This window comes from Sus scrofa, chromosome 1, assembly GCF_000003025.6.
Source record: "Sus scrofa isolate TJ Tabasco breed Duroc chromosome 1, Sscrofa11.1, whole genome shotgun sequence".
NCBI lineage: Eukaryota > Metazoa > Chordata > Mammalia > Artiodactyla > Suidae > Sus > Sus scrofa.
In genome coordinates, this window is record NC_010443.5 from 75,656,429 (window position 1) to 75,681,199 (window position 24,771).

Here is a 24,771-nt window from a genome sequence, read left to right on the forward strand (position 1 = left end):
ATCATCACCTAAGGGTGAAAGTCTAGGTTCTTGTCTTTGAAATTCTTGCTCTGCTGGCACTAGGACAATCAATTTGTATCTATGCTTTGCTGCAGGACTTAGAATTTTTCCACTTCTGGCTTTTTTTTCAGATGAGCTATCTAAAGATCACCATATTTAATTTATATTCCTTTCAGCAGGGTATGAGAATGGTTGCTTTATCACATATACTTGCTAGAATTAGGAATTTCCAGTCCCTGTTCATTTGCTACAATTTGATTATGGAGCTATTTATTTAGGTTAGCATTTCTTTATTATCAGCGAAACAGAACATTTTTCTACAGGCTTGTTACTCTCTTTGTCTTTCATTTTTATGAATTGTCTGCCCATATTTGTTGCCCATTTATCCTCAGGAGGGTGAAACGTTACAGGTTTTAGAAAAATCATTTCTATGACCTTTGATTATATCAAAGCTTTAAATCTTTAACCACACTTGCTGTGGATGTTTTTCCAGTCTTTTAATTTGAGTGAGGTTTTTTTAAAATTTTAAATTGTTTCCAGAGGTTTTACATGTAATGAAATTGAAACTGTCATTCTTTTCCCTTTGGGATCTTATCACTTGTTCAGTTGAATGTCTGTTAAGCATTTACCACTCGCCAGACTCTGGGCACTGCAGATGCTGGGAAGTAAAACCTGATCCCTATCCTTGAAGAGACTTCTCTGCTTCCCACTCCCGACCAGCTGCCCATGAAAGTAGTTTTTGATTTACTGAATCTGATTTTAATTATGCTTTATTTCATACCCAGTGCCAGCTACTTAAGGACTATGCAGAATATTTTTGTTGAAGGAGAAAGAACATTATAGATAGACATGTCAGTTACCTTAAGAAGCTATATTTAAAGGCCAAGGATAGAGAAGGAATAAGGGAGGAATCAAAGTCATACATAAGGAGACAATAATACTGAATCACTATGCTGTGCACCTGAAATTAACACAATATTGTAAATCAATTATACTTAAAAAAGAAAATAATTTGATTCTTATTTTGGGGGAGAATGAAATGAAATGGGAATGAAAATGATCCACTCATTTGTCTCTAAAGAGATAAAATCATTATAAAACAGCATGAGCCAAATTATTTTAGTTTCCCTGTCAGATGGGAAGAGGCAACTTGAGGACTGTTTTTTATCTTTTTTTTTTGTAGTTCTGTTGCATAGCATGGTATCTGGCCAAATACCAGACGATAAATGTTTGTTGAATAAATCTCTAACACAAATTGGGCAGTCTGCCCTAGATTTTTAACAATAAAAATATGCTTTTCAATAATCATAATTTTAGTAATGATGCTTTTAAAATGCTAATTATTTTAATGAAAACTTTCCTATTACAATATATAATGGCCTTTTGTTTACATATAATCAACTTTGAATGGGATAAATGGAGAAGTCAGTCTGGGATAGCTCTTCTTTATTTATTTATTTATTTATTTTTAATTTTTTTTTTTTTTTTTGTCTTTTTGCTATTTCTTTGGGCCGCTCCCGTGGCATATGGAGGTTCCCAGGCTAGGGGTCGAATTGGAGCTGTAGCCTCCAGCCTACGCCAGAGCCACAGCAACGCGGGATCCGAGCCGCATCTGCAACCTACACCACAGCCCACAGCAACACCGGATTGTCAACCCACTGAGCAAGAGCAGGGACCGAACCCCCAACCTCATGGTTCCTAGTCGGATTCGTCAACCACTGCGCCACGACGGGAACTCCTTTTTTTTTTTTTTTTTGTCTTTTGCTCTTCTTTTTTTAAAAAAATTTTTATATTATAGTTGATTCACAATGTTCTGTCATTTTCTGCTGTACAGCAAAGTGACCCAGTCATATACATATTATGTATATATGCATATATACACACATATTCTTTTTCTCATATTATTTTCTATCATGTTCTGTCACAAATGATTGGATATAGTTCCCTGTGCTATACAGCAGGACTTCATTGCTTATTCATTCTAAATGTAATCATTTGCATCTACTAACCCCAAAATCCCAGTTCATCCCATTTCTTCCCTCCCCCTTGGTAATCACGAGTCTGTTCTCCATGTCTGTGAGACTGTTTCTGTTCTGTAGATAAGTTCATCTGTGCTATATTTTGGATTCCACATGTAAGTGATATCATATTGTATTTGTCTTTGACTGACTTCACTTAGTATGAGAATCTCTAGTTGCATCCATGTTGCTGCAAATGGCATTATTTTGTTCTTTTTTATGGCTGAGTAATATTCCATCGTGTATATTATAGCACATCTTCTTAACCCATTCATCTGTTGATGGACATTTAGGTTGATTCCATGTCTTGGCTATTGTGAATAGTGCTGCAATGAACATATGGGTGCATGTATCTTTTTGAATGAAAGTTTTGTCTGGGCATATGCCCAGGAGTGGAATTGCTGGGTCGTATGGTAGTTCTATATTTAGTTTTCTGAGGAACCTTCATATTGTCTTCCATAGTGGTTGTACCAATTTACATTCCTACCAGCAGTGTAGGAGGGTTCCTTTTTCTCCACACCCTCTCCAGCATTTGTTATTTGTAGACTTATTAATGATGGCCATTCTGATCAGTGTGAGGTGGTACTTCATTGAAGTTTTGATTTGAATTTCTCTAATAATCAGTGATGCTGAGCATTTTCATGTGCCTATTGGCCATCCATATGTCTTCTTTGGAGAAATGTCTATTTAGGTCTTTTGCCTATTTCTTTGATTGGGTTGTTTGGTTTTTTTGAGTTGTATGAGTTGTTTGTATATTTTGGAGTTTAAACCCTTGTTGCTTGCATCATTTGCAACTGTTTTCTCCCATAGGTTGTCTTTTCAGGTTTTTTTTTTTTTTTTTTTTTTTAATGGTTTCCTTTGCTGCACAAAATGGGATAGCTCTTCTTTAGCTTGCAGTTTAACTGAATGAATAATTCTTTTTAGAAAAAAAAATGGAGGCGTTCCCATCATGGCTCAGTGGTTAACGAATCCAACCAGGAACCATGCGGTTGCAGGTTCGATCCCTGGCCTTGCTCAGTGGGTTAAGGATCCGGCATTGCTGTGAGCTGTGGTGTAGGTTGCAGATGCGGCTCGGATCCTGCGTTGCTGTGGCTCTGGCATAGGCCAGCAGCTCCAGCTCTGATTCGACTCCTAGCCTGGGAACCTCCATATGCCGCAGGAGCGGCCCAAGAAATGGCAAAAAGCCAAAAAAAAAAAAAAAAAAAAGAAAGAAAAAGAAACGGACCTTAAGTGTACATTTGTTTTGATTAACTCATAAGTTAAAGATTGAAAATGCTTTTTACAAAATAGTCTCTTAACCTGGGATTTCTAACCTCCAACCATAAATAAATTCCCCTACTGACTTTTGAAAAATGCTATTCTATTATCACTTTCAGCAACACTGCTGCTTTTTAAGAGTAAAATAGTATTGTTTTGTGAAACATGGGATGCAAGCCTTGTTATGATAGCTTGAGAGGAGGAGAATCAGGCAGATAATACATGAAGTGAAGAACTGTGAAGGCTCTTCAACCAAGGATAAAACACAAATATCAACATTCTCATTTCCAGCAGTATAGCTTTTTCTTACTTCTAAAGGATGAAGCATTATGTCCTTATACAGTTTAACCATGTTTTCGATATTTTCCAAATAGTCCTCAGGCCTCTGAACTATATTTTGAAGAATTTCAGCCACCGCCTGCATTTCAGCAAGAAATGCCTAAATGGCAAAGAAGAGATGGTAAATATGTTAATGGTTAATACTTCATTTACAAGTCATATCCCTCTCTCCCTCCCTATAGATGCCATTTGGGGATGAGAAGCAGGGAGAAGGGAAGATTAGAAACAGGATTTTTATTTTAGAGAGATTGAACACCCCTGAGGGGCCTTTATCAGAATGTAACTTTAAATTGACTTTACGTATTAATTTCTTTCCACTCCCCAATAAATCGGGAAGAGTAGGGGAGGAACATCAGATTTTTAGGGTCAAAATATATTAGATTTTCTCTGAATACCTGAGCTTGTAGCTCAGTCATTCATTGGTCCATTCATTCATTTAGTAATGATTTATTACATGCCTACTCAGTGTGGGACACTGTGCTAGGAGCTTGAGATATGACAGAGAACAGAACTAAGGTCCTGGGGCTCACAGAGCACACATCCCAGTTGAGGAGGACAGAGCATAAACAAGCAGACAGATGAATCCATCACAGGTTCGGAGGTGGGAAGAGCAAGGCAGAAGGATGATGGAGGGGAGAACAGTGCAGAGTGATGGGAGAAGGTGGTCAAAAGGGTTCTCTGAAGAAGTGACATTTGAGTGGAGACACAGAGATTTCTGGAGAAAGAACACATCAAGGCAGAAGGAATAGTATGTGTAAAAGTTCTCAGCCCAAGGCCTGGGAGGCATTCAATATCATATTTATTATCCTAATATTATCAGCATATTTATTATCTTAGTTATTATTTCTAGTTTTTAATCAATGCACAGACATCCATATTTTATATAAAATCATATTATCTATTAACATAAGCCATTTTATAATCTATTTGAAATGTCTGAAATACTATTTTCATGGTCAAATAATACATTGATATCCCTAAATATATGATTGTTTAATCATTATTCTATAGTTGAACAGCAAGAATGTTTCAGATTTTTCATAATTCTAAAAAATGTTTCACCAAATAGCTTTGTAGATAAATCATATCCCTAATGTTTTCCCTTAGAATAGTTCCTAAAAGCAAAATTGCTGAACCAAAGATTATACATTTCAACGTGGCTTAATCCACAGTGTCTTTTCCAAAAGGTGCTAACATTCTTCTCTCTCTAGCAGAGGGCTTTGCTAGCACGCCCATGTTCAGTCAGTACACAACTTCTTATGAAACACCCACTGTATGCTGAACACTGGAATATAGTCCCTACTGCACAGAGCTGACATTCACGGGGGCAGACAGATAATAAGCAAGTAAACAGAAAATTTCAGAAAGTGATGATGAGTGCTTTGAAGGAAATAAAGCAGGGTGAGAAAGTTAGGCTTGTGTGGTCCAGCATGGTAGCTACTAGCCACACATGCCTCTTGAGCACCTGAAATGCGGCAAGTGCAAATCACTGTGTGCGCAGTCGAAGGCACACCAGATTTCAAAAACTTTGCATGAAAAAGGAGTGTACAGCCCTTAGAGTTTTCATGTTGATTCTATGTTGAAATAGTATTTGGGATATATTGGATTAAATAAAATATGTTCTTAAAAATGACTTTTTGGAGTTCCCATTGTAGCTCAGCAGGTTAAGAACCTGGCTCAGTGGGTTAAGAATCCAGCATTGCCACAAGCTGGGGTGTTGGTTGCCAATGCGGCTTTGATCTAGTGTGGCCATGGCTTTGGCAGAGGCCTATACCTGCAGCTCTAATTTGACCCTTAGCCTGGGAACTTCCATATGCCACATTCTGTAAAAAAAACTATGTATATATATGCATACCTATATATGCATATATGTACACATATAAATATATACTTATATATACATTTTTTAAAAATGACTTTCATCTGTTTCTTTTTACTTGGGAAAAGAGGTAGCTATGAACCCATTTAAAACTACCTACAATGGGAGTATATTTCTGGGTTAGATGGGTTAGAGCGTCGCTTGCTGGATGGTCTCTAGGGACGTAATCCCTGGTGGGGCAGTGACAACAAGGAGCAGGCGCATGGAGATCTGGAGGAGAGTATGGTACAGAGAAGGAGGAGGAAACAGGAAGTGCCCAGGCTGGAGGTGCCACTGGGGTCAGCATGGGTGAAGACTGGCGGAAGGGCCAATGCCAGGAGACCAGAGAGGCTGGGTCCATGGCCTTGTAAACTGTGTGGGAGCATTTGGATTTTCATCAACAGGTAATAGAAAGTCACAGATGGTCATTAAAAAAAAAATAGAAGGGAATGGGAAGGGGAATATTGAGGAAAGTGGGAGCCAAGAGAACATTAGCAAAGCTATTTCCTCAGTTCAGGGAGATCATTCCCCCTTGTGTGTATGTAAGTGAACATTTTCACACAATTATTGGCCATCGGCCTAAGGGGGCAGCATGGCTCTGACTTGTGAGCATGGCTGTGCCACTTGGTAGGGGTCACAGCAAACCCAGCTCCTGGGCTGAATCCAGTCTGAAGACATCATTTGATTACCTTTCCCACAACATTGGCCTTCATTGTGTTTTAAAAATTTTGGATTTGTTGCCACCTTCTTTTATTTTAAAACACTGATTTTAGCTTCTATGGAAAAATAAGACTACCTGGCAAAAATAGGCTGGCATCCTCACATGGCAATAGTTGGCTGGGCTGGAACAGAGGCAGCTGTCCTTTGAAGAAGGACATGCACTCCCCAGCTGTCCAGTGGAACTTTCTGCAGAAATGGAAATGTTCTGTGTTTGGGTCTTCCGTTCAGAAGACATGACAATATTTGGTCCCTGAGCAACGAAGTGTGGCTTGTGCTATTGAGGAACACGGTTTTAAATTTAATTTTTAAAATTTTTTATTTTCTTTGTCTTTTTGTCTTTTTTTTTAGGGCCACACCCGTGGCATATGGAGGTTCCCAGGCTAGGGGTCTAATTGGAGCTGTAGCTGCCGGCCTACGCCACAGCCACAGCAATGCTGGATCTGAACTGCATCTGCAACCTACGCCACAGCTCATGGCAACGCCGGATCCTCAACCCACTGAGTGAGGCCAGGGATCGAACCTGCAACCTCATGGTTCCTAGTTGGATTCATTAACCACTGAGCCACGACGGGAACTCTGATTTTAAATTTTATATAGTTTTAATTAGTTTAAATGTAAATAGATATAGGGGCTACCATATTGGATGGTGTAGTCCTAGCATACCCTGGTCTTCACTCTTCCTGGTTAACGTCTGGTCGATGTCACAATTTGACATAACTATGGCCTCTATAATGGAGTTGAGACCCCTCTATCTCACCATTTTTGATTTATGATGGTATGCTTTATTTATGCTAAAATGCCATTTTTATTCCTATTTTGTTATAAGGTTTACTTTTTTAAAAAATCTGGCATACATGATGGCTGTTATGCCTTATTTGCACAGGGAAGATTATTTTGTTTTTAAATGGGCTTTCTTATACTTACAGGTTTTTATTTTATTTTATTTTTTCTTCTTTTTTTTAATGGAAATCAGAGCCTACCTGGAAAACTTGATTCAACTTTGCCCAGGTCTGGGTTGTCTCCCAAATCTTGTGACTCTCCAAACAGCCTATTTTATTTTTAACAGCTCCCAGTGGTTGAAGTTATGCCAAGTGCTATCTCAGAAGTAAAGATTTCAGTCAGCCCCTAGATTCAGGTGAACTGGAAGCCAGGCTCTCTGGCAGCAGCTGTTCAAAAATGCAAATATATACAGTTCCCTGTGAGGGCAAGCGTCAGCCCTGCTGGCCACCAGAGGCGGGTGATCTGGAGGGAAAGGTGTCCTCTGGGCGGCAGTTGCAAAACTCAGGGCTGCAGCTAAGCGTACATGCTCTTTGCTGGGGGACACCAGGGAGCTGTCAGGAGGCGGAGGAAAAGGGCAAAGCTGGCAGCCTCAGGTGGAGAACCCCTCCGAAGCCTCTGGACGCTGCCTGACTGGAAGTCTGCCCCTCTGGCTGGGCCGCAATCCCTGTAAGCAGTCGGCTGAGAGGGTGTTGCAGTCGCTGTGCCATGTCCTGGAGTCGTGGCCTGCCAGGGACTGTTCCTGCAATTGTTACCATCCTGGTGGGCCCAGAAATACAAGCCAGGAGAACAAGGAGCATCCCCTCAGTGGCACCTTCAAAGACTGGATCAGCACACAGAAAAACCAGGACATGGGCACATGAAAAGCTTCCTTTGGGAGCGATACCGGTGCTCCGGGAGGCAGAGGGAGCATCAAAGATCACTTACAGGTTTTTAAAATTGACGTGTAGTTGACATGCAGCTTTACACTAGTTTCAGGTATCCAATATGATGATTCAATACAGTTGATCTTTGAGCAACTGAGTTTGAACTGTGGGGGTCCACTCATAGGAGGATATTTTTCAATAGTAATTCTATAGTACTACACAATCTGTGGTTGGGATACTCAGAGCTGACTGGAAAGTTAATTCGCATTTTCAACTACATGGAGGGTTGGTACCTCAACCCTGGAGTTGTTCAAAGGTCAACTAGTACATATTGTGAAATGATCACAGTAAATCTAGTTAACCTCTGTCATCACACATAGTTACAATATTTTTTTCTTGTGATGAGAACTTTTAAGATCTATTCTTAGGAGTTCCCTGGTGCCTCAGGGGTTAAAGAATTTGCATGATCACTGCTGTGGCGTGTCACTGCTGTGGCACAGGTTCACTCCCTGGCCTGGGAGTTTCCACATGCTGCAGGCAAGATCAAAAAGAAAAAAAAAACCTACTCTTAAATGAAAGAATGAATGTAAAAATGTATTTAACCCATTAGTGAGGGAACTAGCAGGATGACACAGCTGAAATATACATAATCACTGAAATGAAAATGCAAAGTTTGATATCGTATTTAATATCATACAGGGTGATAAAACTGTAGCCTTTGGGGCCTATCTTTTCTACATGACAAATAATTTGCAATTTGCAACTAGACAAATTTATTTGTCATCTATAAATTAACATTGGACTTCACATAGTGTAGGCCCTAATAGAAACAGTATTTAGAATAAGTTATAGAAAATATTTAAAATTATTAAACATTATAAGTAACTACATTTATAACAGAAATCACAGGTATATTTCAGTAGGGTAAGGACTGGCAAACTGTCACCTGTTCCCCCCCAGTGAGCTAAAGCTAGCCCATCACCTGTTAGCAGATTTCTTACTATAAAATTTCCTCATTAGGTTATGGTAGAAGATTCTTTTGAGGCCCTACTGCATTATGCTTACTGCTGTTGACTTTAGGATTGTTGTAATGACATGTGAACATGAAATTGGGCTATAGATTTATTTTCATGGGCACTCTGTCAAAGTTTGGAATCAGGGTTATGTTAACTTCATAAACTAGAGTCTGCATGGGCTGCCTTGCTGCCCGTATGACACTTGTCTTCTGTTATTTGGATTTCTCCTTCTAGTTTGCACAGTGCTTTACACATGGTAGGTGACCAGTAACTTTCTGTTGCTGTGAAATGAAGGCGATTAGATGTCAGGATATGGAGGGACTTCCATATTGACAATAAAGTTAAACTTGATCTCTACATGGTGATCTAATAGTTCTTGAAAACATGAAATATTTTTGCTCTTTCCTTCAGACTAAATTAAAATGTAAAGAAAAGGTAATATTCTCTAGTATCTGCTATTTTCTATTATCCATCATTTAATTTAATGACAGCACATTTTTAAAGTGTAGTATCTGGTATGGGGATATTACCTCTTCTTCTTCTTGCTCTTCTTCCTCTTCGCCTTCCTCTTCTCCTTTTCCTTCCTTTTGGGCTTCTTTCCTCTTTTTCCTTCGATTCTCAATGACTTCAGGATCCCACTGATCTCTTCTGTATATGTATCCTGTACTACTGTGCTGCCGTTGCCCAGAAATTCTTTGGCATAAATCATAGTCAGGGCACTAAGGAACAACATTAGCAATCATTTAAACATTTTGAATATGCCTTTACTTCCTATTCACACACTATGCAATACATGCAGTACATAAAGCTCCAATTTCCTCAAGACCCTGAGCACGTGCAATACTGTATAAATGGCTTTTTGAATCAGATTTCATCACATGCCAAGAGGCACAGGACACAACTTTTATCCTGTGACAACACTTTTCTTTAATCAAAAGTAACATGAAAGTATCAGAAGCTTTAAAGATTAAAAAAGAGAAAAAGCTAGAGAAATAGAACAGAAAATCAGTTTAGTCAGCAAAGGTACGCAGGAGAATTCTGTCCGATGAGTTTGAAAAGACTGAGAATGGACAGAAATGGAATATTTATATTCTTCCAACAAAAAATATATAGGGTTTTTATAGTAGTCACTATCATTTACAGCTCTATGGATGAAATAGTTCATAAAATAGCATCATGAATGGGACCTGAAAGGTCATCTAGTCTGGCCTGAAATTTTCACTTTGTAAATGAGAAAACTGAGTCTAGATGATAAAAAAAAAGAAAAAAAAAAGGCCAAAACCAAAGGATGATTTTCTTGTTTCAAGTGCTTCCACCTGTGCAATATTTTACTCCGTTCTTAAATTAACCCTGTGAGAGAGGTAATCCAATATGTGGTTAAAGCCATTTTGCAGATCGGAGAAGGACTGCTCTGGCAGGTTACACTCTCAGTGTCATGAGGGGAAACTATAACTTGGAACCAGGCTTTCTGACTCATAGCCCAGACTCTGTGGCACGTTATTAATGGTAAACTAAGGTTCTGAGCTGTAAGTCTTCTCTGAGTATTTTTCAGGATAAAAAAAACTCTGGATGACATTCTATAGCAGTGCTTCTTAAACATTAGGGTGTAACTGTATACAGAGAACTGTAAATAAAGATTTCTGCTTCCCCTGTGATTCTTTAGTCTGGAGTGAAGCTCAGACATTTTAATAAGTATCCTCAGTGATTCTGAGGCCGCTAATTTGCCACACTTTTGAGAAACAAAGGAAGCAAGAAACTTTGAAGCTTTTCTTGCTCGTTTTCTGAATTCTTCAAGCCCCTTCTATATGGAGATGGAATAGGTGTTTATTGAGGCAAGACGTTAATTTAGGTTTTCCAATTTTTCACAAAAAAGATCTCAACCCATTCTGGTAATTTAAGAAACATACATTTGCCCTTATTTGGCAACCCCAGAATACCAACATTGTGGGCCCTTGGCAAAGATTATTGCCTTCAGCTGTCTCCTGTATCCCCTTGGAGAAAGTGATTGATAAGAGGATGACTGTGAAGTTCTGTGCCTCAGATCAGTGTCCTCACACTTCAGCAGGCATCAGCAGCACCTGCAGGTCTTTTCAACCACAACTGGACATGGCCCCCAGGGTTTCTGTAGTTCTGGGATGGGCCCTGAGAATCTGCATTTCTAACAAGCTTCTTGAGTGCTGCTAATGCAGTTGACTCTGGGGCCAAACTCAGAACCAATGCTATCATAGATCACTAGCTCTTAACTTTTTCTTTTTTTGGGGTGGGTGTATGCAGACCCCATTTGAATATGATGAAAGCCATAGGCTTTTTGCTTCAGAAAAATGCCCATATACATCATAAAATTTGCATATAATTTCAGGAGGTTCATACATGCTTAAGTATTTACGGATCCCAGGCTAAGGAATTCTGTTCCAGAAATTCCAGAATTTTATCTCCAAATAAGGCCCAACCATCAGAGAAGTGTGTGCCGTACTGAAGTTCTGTCTCATATCAGGCCCTCTGATTACAAGCATGCATACCCACCATCACACTTATAGTATCAGTGGAGTTAAGACTTCATTCTCTACATTAACAATCCTTATGTTGAGACCCATGTAAGATATTTTCCTGAGGAGTGGCTTTTCATGGACATTGTGAATTTTATATATCTGGTCACATTTCCCCTTCTACTTTGGTCCATCAAACATAGAACCAAATTTTTTTTTTTTTTTTTCCCACTGTACAGCAAGGGGGTCAGGTCATCCTTAGATGTATACATTGCAGTTACAGTTTTTTCCCCCACCCTTTCTTCTGTTGCGACATGAGTATCTAGACATAGTTCTCAATGCTATTCAGCAGGATCTCCTTATAAATCTATTCTAGGTTGTGTCTGATAAGCCCAAGCTCCCGATCCCTCCCACTCCCTCCCCCTCCCATCAGGCAACCACAAGTCTATTCTCCAAGTCCATGATTTTCTTTTCTGAGGAGATGTTCATTTGTGCTGGATATTAGATTCCAGTTATAAGTGATATCATATGGTATTTGTCTTTGTCTTTCTGGCTCATTTCACTCAGTATGAGATTCTCTAGTTCCATCCATGTTGCTGCAAATGGCATTATGTCATCCTTTTTTATGGCTGAGTAGTATTCCATTGTGTATATATACCACATCTTCCGAATCCAATCATCTGTCGATGGACATTTGGATTGTTTCCATGTCCTGGCTATTGTGAATAGGGCTGCAATGAACATGCGGGTGCATGTGTCTCTTTTAAGTAGAGTTTTGTCCGGATAGATGCCCAAGAGTGGGATTGCAGGGTCATATGGAAGTTCTATGTATAGATTTCTAAGGTATCCCCAAACTGCTAGAACCAAATTTATAACCCAAATTTAGTGAACATTTGGAGACTTTTGGCCTATATGTGTTCTTATTTCACCAGATTTTTTTTTCTTCTTCTTTTTAGGGCTGCACCTTTGGCATATGGAGGTTCCCAGAATTGGGGTCACTTGGGAGCTGTAGCCACTGGCCTACACCACAACCACAGCAATGCAGGATCTGAGCCACATCTGCAACCTACACCACAGCTCATGGCAATGCCCGATCCTTAACCCACTGAGTGAAGCCAGGGATTGAACCTGCTTCCTCATGGATACTAGTCAGATTCATTTCTCCTGAGTTATGACAGAAATTCCCTATTCCACCAGATCTTGATTTCTGATTTGATCTCTATTTTCCATGGCCTAAATTTTATATATGGTTTCAGTTAATTGTTTGAGATTTTTTTTCTTCTTTCCATTTTACACACTTTCATACAGGTGACATTCTGAAGGTCACACAGGGATTTTGATTGACCTCTGACCCTGACCTGTGGCTGGGGCTGCATATGACACCACACCCAGCACTGCATGCCACCTCTCTCTCACAGCTGTTTCTAACATACCATGGGGTCCTAGCATGTAAGCTGAGAACCACCTATTTTGAGTTGTCAAACCCTTTGGGGAATCAGGGTATTATTATAAAACTACCATTCATTTTTATATAAACAAGTGGTCCTCACCTCACTGCATTCTTATTACAACCCTATGAGGCAGCTATCTTTGTATAATCTTTTTGGCCATACCTTGGGCATGCAGAAAGTCCTGGGCCAGGGGCAGAACCCACACCACAGCAGTAATCCAAGTCACTGCAGTGAAAACACCAGATCCTTAAACCACTGAGCCACAAGAGAACTCCTGTATCATCTTTGTAAAGAGGAAATTGAGGGCCCTAAATGTGATTTATCACATTCTACAGTTGATACAAGGAGAGAATTGAGACCAGGATCCAGCATTGATTCCTAACCAATCTGGCCATGTTATTTAACATTTGTACATCCAAATCATTTGTTCATTCTTTCACTTCATTTAACTGGAAAACTTACTAGGTATCTATTAGGTACCATTTATCGTGCTAGTCGATGTTTATAGGAGTAAGACATGATTCCCGCCTCCAAGTAAGGCAGAGTCTAGAAGGAAAATGGACCAGTACAACATAGTGAGGTAAGAAAAGAGCAACATGAATGGTCATCAGAGAAGTATTTAACTTTCTTTTAACTTTAACCTGAGTAAGTCAGGTGTGGGGCATAAAGAGAGAGAGAGAGAGAGGGGCAAAGAGGGAAGGAGGGGAAGAATGAGAGTTGTTTATGTTTGTGTTGGTGTGGCAGGAGTGGTTGTCAAGGAGAGTTCTGCAGAGATGATGCTGAAATGACTTTCAAAGGATGACTATGATTAAGGCTGGTGGGGAGGCAAGGATGTTTTTCCTGTGGATGGAGCTGCAAGTGCAAAAGCCCAGAGGTATGAGAAAATATAATTGCCTCTGTAATTGATGCCTTCATTATGGTTTCCCTAACTCCTTAAAAAAATTGAAAACATTCCTTGAATGTAACTACTATCAAAAAGAATGGTTTGGAGTTCCCATAGTGGATCAGCAGAAACAAACCTGACTAGTAACCATGAGGAAGCAGGTTTGATCCCTGGCCTGTAGTAGGTTAAGGATCTGGTGTTGCCTTGACTTGTGGTGTAGGTCACAGTCGTGGCTTGGATCTCACCTTGCTGTGGCTGTGGCGCAGGCCAGTGGCTACAGCTCCAATTCGACTCCTAGCCTGGGAGCCTCCATAAGCCATGGGTGCAGCCCTAAAAGGACAAAAAAAAAAAAAAAAAGATTAATTATACTAGAAAGACTACTAATATTCTTACCTTAATATTGATTATAATATCAGGTTTCAGATTTAAATTTTTAATTAACTCTATTTGCTGCAGAGTGGTCATGGCATCCTGTGAAAGTGATGGTATTTCAGTGATAATATAGCCTGTGGAGTAAAATATAATTTTAAAAGTTTTATAATACCAGTATATGAGAGTATGGATTTATTATTGGTTTATGAAAATATCATCTAGTTATTGATGAAAACTAATATTGGTCTTAAAATCATCTGTCAACATTTTAAAATTAATAGTTAAGATCATTGCCACATGGAGTATAACTATGAATAAGGTTTTTCTGATAATAAATAAAACCACTGGGCTAGGAGGAGACATCTTTAAAAATTCCAAATCAATTTATTTTATGCAGATGAACTGCTTTTTTTTTTTTTTTTTTTTTTTGTCTTTTCTAGGGCTGCTCCCACGGCATATGGAGGTTCCCAGGCTAGGGGTCGAATCGGAGCTGTAGCCCCTGGCCTATGCCAGAGCCATAGCAACTCGGGATCCAAGTTGCATCTGCAACTTACACCACAGCTCACGGCAACGCTGGACCCTTAGCCCACTGAGCAAGGCCAGGGATCGAACCCGCAACCTCATGGTTCCTAGTTGGATTCGTTAACCACTGAGCCACAACGGGAACTCCCCAGATGAACTGCTTAGGAAAGGAAATTCCATACCAATAATTCTTTCAACTCATGTTAGTAAAGCCTGTATGATGAGTGGTAAAGGTATATGGTAGGTCTTTCATGGTAGGTCTTTCATGGTATATTTTTATTTCTGGAATTAATATTTCATAATGGAATATATATAATGTTTATGTAAGTTATAGAAAATAATAAAATACCCATGTACCCCTCATACAGTTTAAGGAACAGAACATTGTCAATATGATTTTGGCTTAGTGCATTTATTGGCTTGCATCCCTACTGAGCAAACCTAAATCTTCTCTTTGAAATTCACCCTGGATACCATCATCATATTAATTTTCTTCATATGTTTTTTAAATTATGTCACTCCCTTGCTTGAGAAAACTTTCTCTTGTATTTCTGCAGTGTTAGTTGAGATGTATCCTTTTTCATTTCTTATTTTATTTGTCATCTCTCTTTTCTTCTTGGTGAGCCTGGCCAGAGGTTTGTTAATTTTATTTACCTTTTCAAAGAACCAGCTCTCAGTTTTTTATTAATTTGTTCTATTTTTTTAATCTCTATTTTATTTGCTTCCCCTCTGATCTTTATGATTTCCTTCCTTCTGCTGATTTTTGCTTTTGTTTGTTTGTTTGTTTGTTTTTTTTTCTAATTCTTTTAGGTGGTAGGTTAAGTTAGAGATTTTTCTTGTTTTTTGAGGAAGGCCTCTATCACTAGACCTCCCCTCTTAGAACTGTTTTTCTAGCATCTCATAAATTTTAATATGATTGTGTTTCCATTTTCATTTACCTCAAGATATTTTTTAATTTACTTTTTGATTTCCTCATTGACCCATTGGTTTTTTAGTAGGATATTATTTACTTTCCATGTACTTGGTTTTTTCTCATTTCTTTTCCTGTGGTTGATTTCAAGTTTCCTGCTGTTTTTGTCAGAGAAGATGCTTGAAAAAATTTTTATACTCTTAAATTTGTTGAGGCTTGTTTTGTGTCCCAATATATAGTCAATCTTTGAGAATATTCCACATGTAGTTGAAAAGAACATATAATCTGGTTTTCTTGGATGTAATGTCCTGAAAATACCAATTAAGTCTAAATGTTCTATCGTGTCATTTAGGATTTCTGATGCCTTACTGATTATCTCTCTAGAAGATCTGTCCATTGATATGAGTGTGGTGTTAAAGTCTCCTACTATTATTGTATACCCATCACTTTCTCCTTTTGTCTGTATTTGTTCTTTGTACTTGGGTGCTCCTACATTAGGGGCATATATGTTGATGAGTATAATAGCCTCTTCTTTTTTTTTTTTTTTTTTTTTTTTGTCTTTTTGTCATTTCTTGGGCCGCTCCCGCGGCATATGGAGGTTCCCAGGCTAGGGGTCTAATCGGAGCTGTAGCCGCCAGCCTACACCAGGGCCACAGCAACGCAGGATCCGAGCTGCGTCTGTGACCTACACCCCAGACCACGGCAACACCGGATCGTTAACCCACTGAGCAAGGGCAGGGATCAAACCCGCAACCTCATGTTTCCTAGTCAGATTCATTAACCACTGCGCCACGATGGGAACTCCAATAGCCTCATCTTGAATTGATCCTTTTATCATTAAATAGTGTCCTTCTTTATCCTTCTTTATGGCCTTTGTTTTAAAGTCTATTTTTTCTTTTCTTTTTTTGTATTTTTGCCTGTTTTACAGCCGCTTCCCATGGCATATGGAGGTTCCCAGGCTAGAGGTCTAATCGGAGCTGTAGCCACCGGCCTATGCCAAAGCCATAGCAATGAGGGATCTGAGCCGCCTCTGTGACCTACACCACCGTTCATGGCAATGCTGGATCCTTAACCCACTGAGCAAGGCCAGGGATGGAACCCGCAACCTCATGGTTCCTAGTTGGATTCGTTGACCACTGTGCCACAGTGGGAACTCCAAAAGTCTGTTTTTTATGATATTATTGTTGCAATTCTTATTTTCTTGTCATTTTCATTTGCTTGAAATGTCTTTTTCCATCCCCTCACTTTCAATCTGTGTGTGTCCTTTGTCCTAAGGTGGGTTTCTTATAGGCAGCATATTATAGGCTCTTTTTTTTTATCCAATCTGCCACTCTATGTTTTTTGATCGGAGTATTCATTCCATTGACATTTAAGGTAATTATTGATACATATGAATTTATTGCCACCTGAAACCTTATTTTCCAGTTGATATTGTTTCTTCTTTGTTCCTTTTTATTTTTGTGGTTTGATGATTTCCTTTTATTTTATGCTTGTGTCCTTTTCTTTTTTAGTTTTTGTGAACCTATTATTTGTTTTTGGTTTGTGGTTGCCCTGTTTTTCAAATATGTCGTCCCCTTCCTCTATGTGCTTGCTTTAGACTGATAGTCAAATAGGACCAAACATACTCTAAAGAGAAGAGTCTAGATTTTCTTACTCTCTTTTCCCACATTTTATGATTTTGATGTCCATTTTTACATCCTCGTGTTTATCCTTTTGCTACTCCTTGTGTTTATTGGCACTTTTACAAACAGGATTTTTTGTTTTCTTTTCTTTTTGATTTGCATGCTGGCTTATTTAAGTGATTACTCTCCAATTGTGATTACCTCCATTCTATATCTTCTTATTTCTTTCCTATATAGAGGAGAACTTTCATTATTTCTTTTAGGGTAGGTTTAGTCTTGCTACATTCTTTTAGTTTTTGCTTGTTTGAGAACTTCTTCATTTCTCCTATTTTAAATGGTAATCTTGCTGGGTAAAGTATTCTGGTTGCAAATATTTTCCTTTTAGAAGTTTGAATATGCCTGTTACTCCCTTCTGGCCTGCAGTGTTTCTGTAGAATAAACAGTTGATAGCCTTATGGGTGTTCACTTGTAATTAACTCTGTTTTTCTTTTGCTTCCTTTAGAATCCTCTCCTTATGTTTAACTTTACCATTTTTATTATATATGCCTTGGTGTAAGTCTGTTTGGGTTTATCTTGTTTGGGACCCTCTATGCCTCCTGTACCTGAATATCTATATCCTTCTTTAGATTTTGGAAACTTTAGTCATAATATCTTCAAATATATTTTCAATCTGCTTTTCTCTTTCTTCTCCTTCTAGGACCACTATTTTTCCATAGTATCCATAGATCTCTTATATTGCTTTTATTTTTTTTAATATCCCATATGTATCTTATATTGCTTTAGTTTTTTTGTGTGCTTGTTTTTTCATTTGGCTTTCTGTCTGCTGTACTGATTGGGTGGTTTCTATTAGTCTGTCTTCCAAGTCACTTATTTGTTCCTCTGCATTATTCATTCTGCTGTTCCTTGCTTTAGCTCAGCTTTCATCTCAGCAAATGAATTTTCTAATTTTCCTTGGCTCTTCCTTATAGTTTCTAGTTCCTTTTTAAAGTAGTCTGCATTACTGTTGATATTCGTCCCTACTTCCTTCAGTATTTTCATCACCTCCATTTTGAACTCAGTGTCTCTTAGACTGCAGAGATCTATTTCATTGTTTGCTCCTTTGGGGAGATTCTCCTGTTCTTTTAATTGATAATGGTTCCTATGTTTCTTAATTTTGCTTACATTTTTCTTACTCTGTGAGTTTAGGGGAAACAATTATCTACTGTAATCTTGGAAGGCCATTTATATGCAGGGGTATCCCTGAGTAGCTTTACTAATTTTTGGCCTGAGGGCTGCTTTTAATTTGTATGCTTGCTGCCTCTTTCCTCTCCTATGCTCAGATAATTATTACCTTGATGGGGGTGTTCAGGTGCTCCTCCTGCACATGCTCTTGGCAGTACCAGCAACCCCTGGGGAATTAGAGGAGGTGCCTAGTCATGGGTCCCTTGGCAGCAGCAATGGCAGGATATGTGCATTCCCAGGGAGATGGGGGTGATGGCTGGCATTTAGTCTCTGGACCGTGTGCAGATGCATTGGTCCTGGGGTGGTGGGGGCAGCAGGCAATGGCAGGCTTAGCCCACCTCTGGAGTCCTAGATGGCTGCAGTGGCTTGCACGTGCCCCATTGTCTGTGCAAGAGGTGCCCTGCCACCTGAGAGCCTGTGCATTCACAGAAAAAGAAGTTCCTATGGTGGTTCCCTCACTCTCCAAAAGTGGAGCTTTGCTTCTCTGTCAGGCCCAGGCCTCCTCCTATACTCCCTTAGACCAGCTGCTGTGCTTTTCTTTGAGACTTTGAGGCTTCCCCTCTAAGGGGCCTCCCAGTGTTTAGATTCCTTTTCCCTTTCACAGCTCCCTCCCAGGAATGCTGGTCCCATCCTGATTCTTTGTTCTCTCTTCTCTCTCTCTTTTTTCTCTTTTATCCTGCTGAGTTATGTGGAGGTTTTCTTGCCCTTTTTGGAGGTTTGATGCCTTCTGCCAGCATTCAGTAGAAGTTTTGTGAGAATTGTTCTACACGTAGATTTTTTTTTTGATGTATTTGTGGGAGAAGTTGAGCTCCGTGTCCTACTCCTCCACCACCTTGATTCTGGATTGAGAAACCTTTCTCTTGTTTATAGAATAAAGCCACAACTCCTTCATTGGGAATTAAAGGACTTCAAACAATTTTTATCCTGTTTTAATAGAACTCTTTTTTTTTTTTTTTCTTGGAGGGACATTTGACAGACAAATTGTGGTTATTTAACTTTGATTTTTGGCAGATATTTTATAAAAAGTGAATGGAGTGAGGCTGTCACTTCAAGGTTGACAACTGACAGTACTTGTTGCCAATGTAAAATTCAAGTGAAAATTCAGATTCAGAAAACTTGTATCCAGGGAGTTCCTGTCGTGACGCAGTGGTTAACGAATCCGACTAGGAACCATGAGGTTGTGGGTTCGGTCCCTGCCCTTGCTCAGTGGGTTAACGATCTGGCATTGCCATGAGCTGGGGTGTAGGTCGTAGATGCAGCTCGGATTCCGCATTGCTGTGGCTCTGGCGTAGGCTGGTGGCTACAGCTCCGATTGGACCCCTGGCCTGGGAACCCCCATATGCCGTGGGAGCGGCCCAAGAAATGACAAAAAGACAAAGAAAAAAAAAAAAAAAAAAAAAGAAAAGAAAGAAAAGAAAACTTGTGTCCACTGCCAGAAGCTAAACAGCTTCCCAATTCTTAAACCTTTTCCTGATGAGATTGGTGATGTCATCAACAAATGTGACTTTTTGATACTATATAATGAAATGTTTCAACAGTTGGAAGATCTACAAAACTCAGTCAACCAATATTTTCCAAATGACCAATGGATGGTGCCCCCAAATTATGCATGGGTAAAAGGCCCATTCTAATGCAAGGCTGACTAATGGATTTTCATGTAACAGAGTCTGAAAAATTCATTGATATTGTTTGAGATTCCACAACGCAACCAACCATTAAGAAACTTCCCTTTGTTGAGTTCTGGTGTAGGATTAAGAATAGCCACAATTATTCTCAAGCCTATTAAAATACGCCTCCCTTTTCCAACTTCATTTTAGTGCAAAGCTGAAATTTTTTTATGTACTTACACAAAAACAATATATTGCAATAGATTGTACAGAAGCAGATGTGGGAATCCAGCTAGGTCTTCTCTTAAGCCAGACATCTAAAAGATTTGTAAGATAAAATAATACCACTCCTCTCACTAAATTTTTTTTTGAAGCATTTAATTATTTTTCAAAAAATATGCTCTTAATGTAGTGGTTTTATTATTTTAAGCAAATATTTTAAACATTTCTTAGTTTTAATTTCCAATATGATAAATTCTGATAGATAGAACCCATGTAAACAAAAGCTCTTTTGGGACCTCAATAGTTCTTTTAAGTGTAGAGGAATCTTGAGACCCAAACGCTTGAGAAATGCTATCCTACACAATGCCTAGAATCGTGTAACAAAAAAAGTTATCTGAGCATCTGTTGAAAGACAATGAATGAATGTGTCTAATAAGCCAGCCTCAAAAGTTTCACCTAAGAACATGCTGATCACAATCTTTTACTTTAAAAAAGCAGATCAATAGCTATCATGGTAATCCAAAATCTCATTAAATGCTTAGGCAGATGCCAATTTCTTCTAAGCTTTCTCGAACACTTTACTTTTTGCTAACTATGTGTTGGACACTATCCAGAGAAGCAATAAGTAGTTTAGCTTCAAGAGGCAGAAAGTGAGACCTATTATCTGGGTTTTGGATAGAGGAGCTATAATCACGATTCTCTTCAGTCTGGCTATAATTCCTAGTTTCCAACTTGGCTAATTTATTTGCTCTTGCTGTTGTCTTTGAACACTTTGAAATAGTGGTGATGTCTTAAGGCATCCATCCTATTTGAGGCTCTTTAAATGAACTTGATACGCTCCTGCAAAAATATAACTCCTGCATGCATCAGCACTATCTCAGGAACTGGGCCAGAACTTTCTCTGCTTACCTCCTCCTGCTGTTCTTTCTTTTTGCTTCCCTGGCTCTGCACTCCCCCGGTTTGTTTTGGCTCCTATTGTTAATCTAGTCCTCACTTGATTAACAACCTTATTTGAACTTGTTTTCAAGACTGACCATTGCCTCCTCAGGGACATGATGGCTGGCATTAACCCCTCTAGTCTGATGCATTGCACTGGTGGGCACTGTGGTGAAGAGGACAGCAGAGCCTAGCCCAAAGTTAAATGCAACCCTTGCCCAGCTCACCCATCCTGATTGGCTAATTCCAGAATTAGTCCCCAGAGTTCATGCTCTCCCCTCCTTACCACCAAGGGATTAAACAAGACCTCCCTCCCATTCCCTTTGCTGCCAGCACTGCCCACATCTGTGTGGATGACAGAAAGATGTATGGCACTCTGTTTGCTGTGCTCTCCAGCACCCTGCACATTGCTTCAACCTCAGCCACTGCCTGGAGAGCTTGTCAGTCATTCCAAGTGCGACTGTTTGCAGGCATGCCAAACCTTAGGTGTACATGTATACTGGCATGAGTTTCATACTTGTCTTTTCCCTGATTGAGGCAGCAGAAGGGTAGGTTGTTTCCATGGGGTCTGGCTCTCTCCTTATAGGCTACTATTTGGGTTGCTTGAATGTCCTGAGTAATGGATTTGAGGGCTCTACCCATTGAGAGGTGGCCAGTATCATCATATTCAGATCCTAGAGATATATAGATGGAAGAGGTTGAGAGAGACAGTTATGTTGCTTGTTTGCCTCACCACAGAAGATTTAGAGTAGAATAAGTTAGTTCTCTAGATCCAGTTCTGGGAAGGCCCTAGGGGGATACTTCATAGAGCTGCTGAGCCCACCGTCAACTTCTCGAACCCCAGAGACATGTTGATCACCCATGTTGTGAAGATGGAAGCATCCATGAGGATTCTACCTTCCTGTCCCATTCCAGCTCTCCAGGACATCATTAGTAAGCCGTTGCCCTCCAAGTTGCAGACAGAAGAAGGGCAGACCCCACACCACTCCTTGCTGGAAGGCTCTGCATATACCATCAGAGGCAGGGTAAGCACTCAACAGGCTAGTGCTCAGCCAGTATCACCCCCACCAAGGGAAAACTCCAAGACTGTTCACATCACTGCTTAGGGGCAACCAACCGGCCCATACCATCACTTTGCCCCCACTTCCTGGCATAGTAAGAAGAAGATATTCCCTTATCCACAGAACTGAAGATGGCATGTGACTGCTTTTAGATCAATGTGTTGAGATTCATGGACATTGAGTAGCTTTGTGTCCAGCCAGCCCTGATAGCTATCTCATCTCAGGCCAGCCTGACATTAGTGGATACATTGGTAACTAGTGACTTGCAGTACCATCCCTAGTGTAGTACACCCGGGGCAGGGAATTTCCAGATCAGAGCTATCCATCATTCACTGGGAAAAATGATCTTTTCCAGAATCTAGAAGGAGGAAGCAGAGAGGGGCTTCTCAGGATGCCTAGGAGCTGACTCTTGCTTGTTCTCTTGGGTGAGGATGGAAGCTGATTTAGGCTCAGAGCCCACACAGCATGACATGTTGTGAATGAAATGATTATAACTATAGATTGGGTAAGGTTTTTTCCTAAACATTGATAGAAGCTCCAAGTATAAAAGGGCTATGTATGATACAGAAAAAAAAAATTAAGATCGAATCTGGCAATACCTTACTGTGCAGTTTCCATAGAAGCACAGTTCTGTGTTTAGGGCTTTTGGAGTCATCAGTTATCCATCCTCATCCACCCTCTGACCCAAGTCAATATCTCTATTTCGTAAGCACTTCACTTCCAATTTTATTTCTACCCTTCACCAGGCTTCTGGCTAAGGCCAAATATCAGAAAGAATCCTTGCTTAGCAGAGACTTTCAAATTGTGTTTAGCAGAGTGCTAGATTCCAAAAAATTTCCTTTGGGGATGCTGTAGGACGGGTGAGGGGAGGTCGGGCAGAATGAGCTCGAGGTCCTGCCCCCACCCACTGTAGCCTTTAAAAGAGCAGAGTTGTGCATGCTGAGCCATGCACTTGCATGCGGACAGTATAGCCCTCAGACTTGAGAAATCACTTCACTTTCCTCTGCTAACTTCCAGGACAGGTACCTGTGTACAGGAAGTCGAGGGGAAAGAGGAACTCGTTAAATGATACCAGGGGGTACAATCAGCAAAATCCAGAAGGTAGAAAACTCCAAAAGACAAACAGTGGTTTTCTTCAGGATAGAAAACACAAGATGATGGAAAAAGGCAAGGTCAACTTACAGATTAAAGGGACTTGCAATATACTGATCAATAGCAATATGTGAAACTTGGTTGGTGGGATCCTGCTTCAAAAAACAAACAAAAACCAACTCAAAAAAAAATGTATGATGCAAATAGCGAATTTGGACCACAGACTGGTTAGTAGATGATTTATTATTAATTTTAAAGTATGATAATGGTAATGTGACATGTTTTAAAAGAGCCCTTATCTTTTTGAAATACAAACTAAAACATCTACAGGTGAACTGATATGATATGGATTACCTTCAAAATAAAGTAAGTTGGTGTAGGAGGTTGTAGGTAGAGGCATAGATGACATGAGATGAGACAAGAGTTGTCATTGTTAAAGCTGAGTGATAGACATATGGGGGATTTTATATCAATCTCTCTACTTCTGTTTGAAATTTTCCATAATAAGAAGTTAAAAGGGTTATTATGAACTGAATGGCATTGCTGAGTGGATTTATTTCTTTCATTTTTTTTTCTTTCTCTTTTTGCCAGGACTTATAATTTATGCCATCTTTTGGTAGCCATGTATATCATACTAAATTTTCTCAAGAAGTAAGATGAGGTGAAGGATAAAAAGACAGTTGCCTACCTACCTTTATATATGCTTTAGTTTCAATCACCATGCTTTTTGTGGTCATTTGTTGAACTATGTTAGAATTGATTGTTCATTTTTACCTTTTTGCTTATTTTACTTAAAACATCATGAGTGTTTTTTCCAAGTTCATCCTCTTTATTACTGATCATAGATAGATAAATGGATGGATAGATGATAGACAGATAGATAAGTGTATCTATATGAAATAAAGGAGATGATATGTGGATATATATCTACATATGGATGAAAAGATACAGTTCATCCTTTCCAGCTATTGATATAAATGATAAAGTTACTTTAAAGTTAAAAGTTTGCAGTGACAAGTCTGATGTTGCTACTTCCACTACTGATTTTCACCGTACTGCATTTTATTTGTGTTCCTATATTCTTTGTCTCTTATCTTTTTAGGGCTGCACCGGTGGCATATGGAGGTTCCCAGGCTAGGGGTCGAATTAGAGCAATAGCTGCCTGCCTACACCACAGCCACAGCAATGCCAGATCCAAGCCGCATCTGCAACCTACACCAGAGCTCATGGCAACGCTGGATCCTTAACCCACTGAGCGAGGTCAGGGATTGAACCCGCAACCTCATGGTTTCTAGTCGAGTTCGTTAATCACTGATCCACAATGGAAACTCCTGTATTCCTATATTCTTAATCGTCACAATGTCCTCTCAATTTAATGAGAATATAAAGCAGATCTCTAAATTTTCCTTCTCTCATTTAATAAATCTATTTCAGTTGGATGGTTTTCTCCCAAACACATCTTTATTCTTCCTTTTTTTTTTTTTTTTTTTTTTTTGGCAAATTCCATAGAGTTTGCTCTTTTTCTGAGCTTCAGT

At 39.5% G+C, this 24,771-nt stretch overlaps 1 protein-coding gene across 5 annotated transcripts in view; it reads right to left on the reverse strand.

Moving 5' to 3' along the window:
* The window catches only part of AK9 (adenylate kinase 9), a 135,407-nt gene that overhangs the window by 98,420 nt on the left and 12,216 nt on the right, over positions 1–24,771 (reverse strand). For 4 of the 5 annotated variants that reach the window (XM_021091050.1, XM_021091041.1, XM_021091043.1 and 1 more), the window contains 3 exons: positions 14,065–14,177; positions 9,382–9,570; positions 3,586–3,714 (listed from right to left, as the gene is read on the reverse strand). In XM_021091050.1, the coding sequence (XP_020946709.1) occupies positions 3,586–3,714; positions 9,382–9,570; positions 14,065–14,177 (431 nt within the window). The remainder of the gene's footprint in view (positions 1–3,585; positions 3,715–9,381; positions 9,571–14,064; positions 14,178–24,771) is intronic. The other variant, XM_021091055.1, reaches the window with a different exon arrangement.